Source organism: Solanum verrucosum, unplaced genomic scaffold (genome assembly GCF_900185275.1).
Source record: "Solanum verrucosum unplaced genomic scaffold, falcon-dt-bn FXZP01000232.1, whole genome shotgun sequence".
Classification (NCBI taxonomy): domain Eukaryota; kingdom Viridiplantae; phylum Streptophyta; class Magnoliopsida; order Solanales; family Solanaceae; genus Solanum; species Solanum verrucosum.
Genome location: NW_026020017.1, coordinates 335,321 through 345,295, shown reverse-complemented (window position 1 = coordinate 345,295; position 9,975 = coordinate 335,321). Strand labels below are relative to the sequence as shown.

General features: G+C 34.3%; 1 protein-coding gene across 1 annotated transcript; it reads right to left on the bottom strand.

Annotated features, from left to right (window-relative positions):
* Nucleotides 1-8,176: 8,176 nt before the first annotated feature.
* On the bottom strand, nucleotides 8,177-8,893 carry LOC125820997 (uncharacterized). Its single transcript, XM_049500429.1, has 2 exons — nucleotides 8,419-8,893; nucleotides 8,177-8,342 (listed from the first exon to the last, which is right to left on the bottom strand). Exons 1-2 carry the CDS (start codon nucleotides 8,860-8,862, stop codon nucleotides 8,187-8,189), a joined length of 600 nt encoding a protein of 199 aa, XP_049356386.1. The 5' UTR covers nucleotides 8,863-8,893; the 3' UTR covers nucleotides 8,177-8,186.
* Nucleotides 8,894-9,975: the final 1,082 nt, after the last annotated feature.

Below are 9,975 nucleotides of genomic sequence, written 5' to 3'. Positions count from 1 at the left end.
TTTAACTTGGACTCAATTGATATATGTACTCTTTTAACTTTGAATGTGCACAAAGAAACACTTCAACTTGTATAAAGTTGAACAATAGACGCGCATGTCCTACATGATATAATACACGTAGGACCACGAATTGTCATGTAGGATGTCACGTAGGACGTGTGTCTACTTGTTCAATTATACACAAGTTTAAGTGTCTGTTTGTGCACACTCAAAGTCAGAGGGCATATATGTCAGTTGAGATCAAGTTAAAGGGCATTTTTGTTGGGTTTTAAAGGTGTGAATATGAAATGAAGGGTTGTGACTCTCTTGAAGGGTTGTGACTTTGCCAAAGGGTTGTGACCTTTATGAAAGGTTGTGTCTTTTCTAAAGGGTTGTGAGCGTTCAACAGGTTGTGCCTTTTCCAAAGGGTTGTGACCTTTCTGAAAGGTTGTCTTTTTTCCAAAGAGTTGTGACCTTTACCCTTTGTTGGTTATAAATAGAGAGACTTTCTCTCATTTTTTTGAACTGAATTCTTCCCTTCTTCTGCATACATTTATTACAAAATAAAATCAATCGATCACGTCTGTGTGTATAATCTCGTTGCTATCTTTTTGAGTTCGTTGAAATTATCAAAGTTTGAGGTACCACTACTTCTTTAATGGTTAATCCGTTTTATCTTGGGAGGAATTAATCTACAACCTCGGGTACTTGAGGGGATTAAATTTCTTAAGGACACACAGTGGGTTCTGTGGACTCAGATAGTTCTTTTCTTTTTCTTTTCATCTTTTATTATTTCTGATTTGCTAATCTGAATACAGGAGATAACAATCTTAAGAAATTTATTATTGTTAGTATTTTCTGTGGTAAGGAAATTACTTTTATTTTCTATACTCTTTTTGTTGTGGGGGGGGGGGGGGGGGAGAAGGAAGAAGAAGAAAAAGAGAATTATTTTATCATATGATAAAAGAGATTTGAGATGGCTAGTACTAGTTTAATATGTTCGAGTATATTTTCTGTAGTAAGTTTTCCTTGGATGAGTAAGATTATTTTTATTTTCTTCCCAAGTGCATTCAAACATTGCACCCCTTTAGTTTTCTTTTCAATGAGAAAAAAACTATTTTGTGCATAAAGGCTAAGATGTGCACTTTAATTATTTCTCATATACTCTTCGTTTATATAACTATGAGAAGAAGTAAATGAACAAATGTTGTCTCCTAACAATGTTTGAACATGAGTTTAGTTTCTCATTGAAATTCAATGTCTTCCAAGGAAAATTGGAATGTGATAGAAACTAGGAAAGAAAGAAAAAAATAGCAAGAAAACTGACTTGCATGAAATCATTGCTGACAGATAGAATATGATTCAATGGGAGTAAAAATTAGGTTCTATCTTTATTTCCCTTGATTATTATTTTTTTCTATTCTTTATAAGTTATGAGATTTATTTCACAAATGTTAGGATAGATGGTCATTATGTGATGATCTCAGAATATATATCTTTATTATTATTAATATGTATTCTGTTTAAAGGAGGAATTTTTTTTGTAATTTTCTACTCAATGTGAAATTTAATTGTGTATGACTATTGGAGACTCAAATCATCTGATTTTTTACTCCTTTGGTTTGAAAAATATAAGAACTTCATCGAACAAATTAAATTGTGCATTGGTTTGAAGAATATAGAAACTTCACCAATTTATTAAATACTCTGTTTGAATGAATATTCTGACTTGAAGAGTACAAAATCTTCATCAGGAATATTAAGATTAAATGATTTGAAAAATATAAAATCATCTCCGTTAGCTAGAAACGGTGTTGTATTTGAGGTTTCTAGAGATTAAAACCTTTTTGGTTTACCATTGTGTCTGAATGTGAAACTGATTCGAAGAATATATAAACTTCATCAGAATTCAAGGTTCATTCGGTTAATGATTAGAAGAATAAAAAAAATTCATTGTTAAACTAGAAATAAGTTATATAAAGATTGAATCTTTATTGTTAGAATTCTAAATACTAAGTGGTCTGTCTAATTGTGACAAAAAGGAAAAAAAACACTAGTGACATAAAATTAGTGATTTTTGTGCCTGCAATAGGTGTTTCTATGGATTAAATCTCCAAAAGAAGGCTTCGTATTGCCAATGTGTATTTTGATGGTATACAATTTGAAAGTATGAGAAAAAATATGTGGAAAAATATTTTTGAGAACATATTTAAAATGTGGGGGGTTCTTTACTTGTTTATCACAAGATATGAAATTTAATGACAAACTTGTATTATGTTAGACCCACAAAATATTGGAGTATATTTAATATTGTGGTCGTTGAGTCTCTCTTTACTAGTATATAGTATAAAAGCACAAAATTATATTACTTGTTCAAAAGAATTGTGTTCTTTGATGAAAATGTGTCACTTAAAATATTGTTTTCATTAAAAGATATGTCTATTAAAGTAAATTTATTTGTATAGACATGAAAATTGGTGAAAATTGATTTGTCATGTTTGTGTTGTAAAATAAACATTTGGGTCATATTGCCTTATTGGACCAATGAGACTATGGTCATGGATAATTCTATAACAATCAAATTGAATGTTGTCCTTTTGAAAAGGACATCTGACAAGGTGTTGACTCTAAAACAATGTCTGTATTTGAGAAAGTTATGAAAAGTATAGAACAAAATATTTGTGGGAAAAAGTTACCTCACGGAAGGTCTCTTCAAACTCAGTATTTCTGTTTGTTCTTGCTTGAGTCAAACTGATCAACTTAGAAGTTTTGTCTGACTTTGAGTGCAATAAATAAAAATGCCAAGTTTGTGTTGAATCTAAGTATGTTAAGTATTCTTATAAATTTGTTGAAAAATATTTTAATCACTTAGAATTGATTCACACTGACATTTGTGATGTGAAGTCAACACCATCTCGTGGTGGGAAAAGTGTTTCATAACTTTTATTGACAATTGCACTAGATAATGTTATATCTATTTGCTGAATGGTAAAGATGAAGCAATAGAAACATCTAAGCAATATAAAACTGTTGAAAAATCAGTTGTATAAAAAGATTGTCATGATTAGAAGTGGTAGATGTGGATAATATGAATCTTCTTTTGCATTAATATATTTGGAAAATGGAATCATCCATCAAATTACTGCACATACTCACCTCACTCTAATGAAATTGCGGACATGAAAAAGACCGAACTTTGAAGGAAATGTTGAATGTCCTACTTATAAGTTCAAGTTTACCACAAAATTTGTAGGGGATGCTATCATTATAGCAAAAGAGAACAACAAAAAGTTTGTCTGTTCAGAAAGAGAGAAACAAAAAGTTTTGTTTGTTAAGAAAGGGAGCAACAAAAAACTTTTGTTTGTTAAGGGAGCAACAAAAAGTTTTGGTTTGTTGTATCCTGATAGAGAATTTCTTGTCGCCTCTTAAAGTATATACAAACAATAACTCTTGAAAGATAGTGGTCTAACAATTTCCAATACAATCAATTTCATATGAGAAATGGAAATGAGGGAAATTCAACTTAAAATATTTCATAGTGTGGGGGTGTCCAGAAAAAATTCAAGTTCCTATTTCCAAAATGGTCAAAAATAGGACCTAAGATTGTGAATTTTATGTTCATTGGATATGCTACAAATAGTAAAGCATGTTGATTTATGGTTCATAAGTCCGAACCGTCGGATAGTCAAGTAAAGGGTCAAAACAACCTTGGAATGAACCAAATGAGAATGTATTTAATAAAGAGATTCAGAGGCGTAGTAAATGTCAAAGGACATTTACTTCCTTTGGATTTGATTTTGTAACATTTCTTCTTGGAAATGAGTCCATATATTCGAAGAAGCAATGTCGTCTATGGACTCATCCTTTTTTGGAAAGAAGTTGTCAATAATACTGTCACGCCCCGAGGCTACCCCCCAGGACGTGGACACGGGACCTAGGATCACGAGTGACCCCAAGCTAACCCTGAGCTAGCATATCATAAGCATACTTAAAGATTTACTGAAAAATAGATAGTTTTGTGCGGAAGCTTAAAACATAACATAAAGGGGAAATGATGTGGAATACCCATTCTAAATCTGAATATATATAACTGAGTTTAATGACAACTGAAAGATCAAGCTCAACTTAAACTGAATCTAACTATGTCTGAAATAAAGCCTTTAACTGACTAGAGTTGTTGGGACATGTCCCCAGCAAACTTCTAGTAAAACTGAAGCTAACGACTGAAAATGGAAATATAACATGTCAATCGTCCTCGAAGAATGAGGACTCACCACTAATACTGCTGAACTGGAGATCGAAAATTGATCTATGTGTGATCTGAATGCTGAGGACCTGAACCTACATCACGAGAAGATGTAGCGCAGAATATGCGTTAGTACTTGAAAGGTACTGAGCATGCAGGATAGGATAAAGCTGAACAATATATACTTAACTGAAATAGGGCATACTAATCAATGATATAAGATGAACATGAAAAATATTCAAACATGCTGAATATGAACTAACTGAATGTAGTGACCAAGTTTATAACATACTGAAACTGAATACTGAATTGTAACTGATAACCTGGTCAATACACTGACTGTGGGAGCTATTAATAACCGACATAAAGCCACATGAGCTAAATGTGGAGTTCGATGTATACACCCCATCGAGAGGACCTAATATACCTTGCCAAGGGTAAAGAGGCATGACTGGCGTGATCACTAAGTATAATGCCACAGAGGGGACTTACCTACGGGGAACGTAGTTCTGGGACTATGAGGATGACTGACCCTTAGTCCACTCGGTATTAAGCCTACTCCCAACTTATTATGTAATTAACACATTATGACTGAATATCTATAATACTGAATAGCTCACGATACTGACATGCTAACTGAAAATGCAACATTAATATATTGATAATGAAATATTCTTAACTGGGCATGTATATCTGAATAAACTGGCCTAGCAAGTGTAATTAATGAACTAAACGAATCTACACAACTAGGGTTCTGAGTTTCATGCAAGAACTAAGCAATAATTTCATAAAAACATGATAATCTGATTTGGATTAGTCTAACAGCTGAATCACAACAATATTCTGAAGTTCTAGAAACCCTAGGTCTAAACATGATAAGGGAATGAAGAATCTGACTGAATTCTAGAGACTTAATGGGTGAAAGGAACCCATTAGTGAAATCCCACATACCTGGTGACGAATTTCACGGAGAAGTCTTTCAATTTCGGGGATGAAACTGATGAAAACCTGTTGCGTTCTTGGACTAGGGTTGCTCAACTGCTTTCTCCTCTTTTCGTTCTAATTGGATGAATATTGGAGAATGAATTGACTAGGGTAGGTTCTAATTTAGTTGCTAGGCTAAAAATGGCAAAACTACGTAGTTTAGGGGTCAAACGACGTAGTTTAGGGGTCCAACACATAGGAAAAAGACCAAACGACCCCTGACTTAAAAGCTGTCGGGACCACCAACGGTCCGTGGACTGACCCACGGTCCGTCCTGGTCAACCGTTAGTTGGCTTCAGAGACTGGAATCTGGGAAGTCTGAACCACGGACCGTAGTCCCTCCTACGGTCCGTAGGTCCTAGCGTGGGTCAAGACTTGGCTGAAAATTTCTGAGGTTCTGGGAAGGGAGCTGCAGGTGGCCATCCACGGAACCCACCTACGGTCCGTGCGTGGTGCCCGTCGGTGGCACCTGCATTTCTGAAATCTGCATTCTGGTCTGTCTAGGATACGGGGTGTTACAAATATGATAGATTCAATCTTGAGCAACCATACTTGAGAGTTGGTTAATCTTCCTCCAGGAAATAAACCTTTAGGTTCAAAGTGGATCTACAAAATGAAAAGAAAGTTGATGGAACTATTAAAAATACAAAGCAAGAGTTGTTGTCATAGGCTTTAGACAATAAAGAACATTGATTATTTTGACACATAATAACCACTAACTAGGATTACATCAATTCAGATGTTAATTACGGTAGTTGTGGTATATGGCCTTTAAATTCATCAAATGAATGTGAAATAACTTTCTTAAATGGAGAATTGGAGGAAGGAATTTACATGGAACAACCCGAGGGCTTTGTGGTTCCTAGTAAAGAAAAGAAAGTGTGTTAACTTGTTAAGTCACTTCATGGACTAAAAACAAGTGCTCAAATAATGACATGCGAAGTTTGACCAAACTATGTTGGTAAATGAATTCAAGATTAATGAATGTGATAAACGTTTTTACATAAAGACACTCAATATCACAAGGTCATTGTTTAGTTTTATGTTGATGACATGTTGATTATCAAAAGAGACATTTCTGACACAAATGCTACTAAGCATATGCTAGAGAGTAACTTCGATATGAAAGAGATTGAAGTTGCTGATGTGGTTGAAAAGGTACTTGACAAGGTTAAGTATTTGGATTTCAATATTGTCAAGACTCCAATAAATGTGAGTTTTGTACTTCAAAATAATAAAGGAGAAAGTGACTCACACTTGAATTATGCTAGAGTATTGAGAAGTATGATGTATATCATGAAGTGAAAGCGATCAAATATAACATATGTTATTAGTAAACTGAGTTGGTTCACGAGTAATCTCAATCAAACTTATTGGATGACAATGAAAAAAGTTTTAGAGTATTTAAAACATATTTTAAAAAACTATGCTTTGCATTATAACTAATATTCAACAACATTAGAAGAATATGCAAATTGAATCACTAGGTCAAATGAAGTAAAACTTATGAGTGGATATGTACTTACTCTTGGTGGAGGAGCAATCTCTTAGAAATCTTTCAAACAGAAATGTATCGCTCGCTCTACTATGAAATTTGAGTTTATCACTCTAAATAAGGCTAGTGAAGAAGTTGAATGACTTTGAAATTTCTTGAAAGAAGTTGAATGACTTCGAAGTTGAATCACCAATATGCATACACATTGAGAGTTAAGTTGAAATAGGTAGGGCATGAGCATGATGTATAACGGAAAGTCTCGTCATATATGACGTAGATATAATATCGTTAGAGAACTACTCTCTAGTGGAATTATCATAATTGACTATGTAAGGTCAAAAGATAATGTGTCGGATCCACTTACAAAAGACCTGACTAGAGAGGGAGTTGATAGATTATCAAAGAGAATTGGACTATGGCTGAGGACAAGTTATTGTGGTGGTAACTCTACCTAGAAGACTAGAGATCCCAAGATCTAAGTTCAAGGAGATCAAACAAAGTCACTAATGATGGTTCAACATTTGTCAAAATATTTTTTATGATCCATTCTCATGATAAGATAATGTTCAGTAACAAAGATTAAAGCATTAGGACTTCTTAATGGTTTCTAAGTTTGATACAGGGTATATCAAATGGTGTATCTCTACAGAATAATACATTTAGAAATCACATATGTAAGTGTGAAGTGTAAGCCGCTTCAAGGAGAATCCGTTAAGGCTAGTTCTCTACGCACTTATAAACCAAGACGTGTTCATGGATTAAACGAACAAAACAATGAGAACCAAAAATAGTTCAAGGATATACACCAAAGCTCGACGGTTCAAAGATATCAAATCTACCGATTGACCGAGTATATCCGATAGATGTTCACTATGGAAAGTTCAAAAGGACACCACTTATCCATATGCAATCAATCCTTACTTACGAATCACACAGTTTTTCATGCATATGTTTTAACAATAGTCATTCCCTATTCATGTGGGGGATTGATGGATTTTAAAGGTGTGAATAGGAAATGAAGTGTTGTGACTTTGCCGAAGGGTTGTGACCCTTATGAAAGGTTGTGTCTTTTCTAAAGGGTTGTGACCGTTTGAAAGATTATGCCTTTTCCAAAGGATTGTGACCTTTTTGAAAGATTGTCTTTTTTCCAAAGAATTGTGACCTTCACCCTTTTGTTGGCTATAAATAGAGAGACTTTCTCTCATTTTTCTGAATCGAATTCTTCCCTTCTTCTGCTTACATTTCTTACAAAACAAAATCGATCGATCGTGTCTGTGTGTGATCTCGTTGCTGTCTTTTTGAGTTCATTGAAACTATCGAAGTTTGAGGCTAACAATTACAATTCAAGAGCACATGAATGATAGCACATATAAAGGCCCTTGTGCCGCCTAGAAATGAGGTACTTAACAAAAGGCAAAATATGTCATTTGGTTTAACAGTTGAATCTTTATATCTCTACAAGTTTATGGATGAGAATGTTGATTACTGGCGAACATCAGTACGCATTTTATAATGCTTTGCCAATCGCGTAGCAGTTCCACTGTTAAAGACATGTTGAACGAGTTCATACTTATTGTAGATTGCGTTCAAGGACTCTGACTGCTCTTTTGCTAGTTGTTCTTCCTCCTCCAATTGACGATACGTGAAGAGAAGGAACTATTTAGGACAACAATGTATTATAACCATGAAATCAATTTTATGAGCAAATGTTCACCTTGAGCAAAAAATTGGCTTCTTTTGCATGGTTCCTAACTATACGCTTCATCTTCGTGGCCACTTCAAAATCAGGATCATTGGATTTCAACCAGTAGCACATTATCATCCTATCAGGTTTCCTTGGGCGATCATCAAACATCTCAACTACAGCAGGACGTGCCCTAACAGGTCTTGGCATGCCCGAGATCATGAAAGGGGAATTTCGTATCTCAGAGATGATTGTTCTTGCCTCATCTGCATTTTGCATCTCAACTAAAGCAGCTCGTCCCATCCCTTTTAGTTCAAGGTAGGTTCGGATTAACGTGACTTGAATTACATTTCCGAACTGATCAAGTGCAGCTTTGATAACAGACTCCTTAGCCAAAGGTGAAAGATTGTCAATATAGACGCTTTGTTTTACTTTATTCTCAAAGGCAGCATACTCTTCAAATACAGCTTCCATGAGATGTAGAAAGTAAACTTTCCCAAAATATAAGCAATTCAAACACCTTCAGATAAAACAATTATCAGGGTTCCATGATGCCACAGTAAATCATCCAAATGCAAGTGAAGCAAATTAACCATCTCACTGTAAAAAGCTACTTAATCAAATTATCATCCCTCAGACTACCACATCAGTCGAACAACGACATACTAAATGAAATATCATATTGACAAACAATTTGCCAACTCGCGGGAGAATTATACCATAATGTCAACATTTATTCATTAACAGAAAGGGTAAAAAACAGTTCCAACATAAAAACTTGACTATTAGAACTCACCTTTCCATGAATTTCTGATAGTACAACAACAACAACATACCCAGTATAATCCCACAAGTGGGGTTTAGATCGGTTAGAGTGTACATAGACCTTACCCCTTCCTCACAAAGAAATAGAGACTATTTTCGTGAATTTATGATATATAGTGATCTTACTAATACTCTGTATTCCCCAAATAACTATAACAATGTGAGTTTGCTACAATGCTACTAGCCTGCATTGAATCTTCAATCAACAAAAGAATGAGATTTTTCCAATCAAACCAAATTTTCTTAAGCCCACTGTTTTCATGTTTCCTTCCACTAATGCCATTACAACCTTAAGAAGCATAGCAAAACTCGAAAAAAATAATAATAATCACAGAAGAAGAAGAAGAATCAAATTATCTGGATCAATCAAAAAGGTAATATTAATATCTAGGTCTTTCTTCTATCCCAGTCTATGATCCAGCCTAACCTAGTTTACAAATATAACGAAATCTCAAACTCAGCTATTATTGTATTCACATTGAGAGAAAACCACCAAAATTTTCAGATTATTATGGTGATTTGTGAAATATTAATCCGATCCGAATAAGAAAACACACAACAAACGTAATATCAATCGAATTGTAATCACATTTCAATCAATAAAGAAAAATGTATGAGTAGTGAATTAGGAGAAACCAACAAATGATTACGGAGTGAATTGTATTGAAAAGGGCTTTTGGGTTTCGCCATTTTACCTTTGAATACAAGAAAATTGCTTCTTCCTGACTGCTACTGTCTGTTTGAGCTTCAATTTGAAATTCA

Excerpts from the sequence above, each read along its gene's own strand:
- LOC125820997 (XM_049500429.1), bottom strand. The coding sequence starts at position 8,862 with ATGGAAGCTGTATTTGAAGAGTATGCTGCCTTTGAGAATAAAGTAAAA. Across the intron at positions 8,343-8,418 it reads AAGCCAATTTTTTGCTCAAG|CGTCAATTGGAGGAGGAAGA; the intron begins GTGAACATTTGC and ends CTCTTCACGTAT.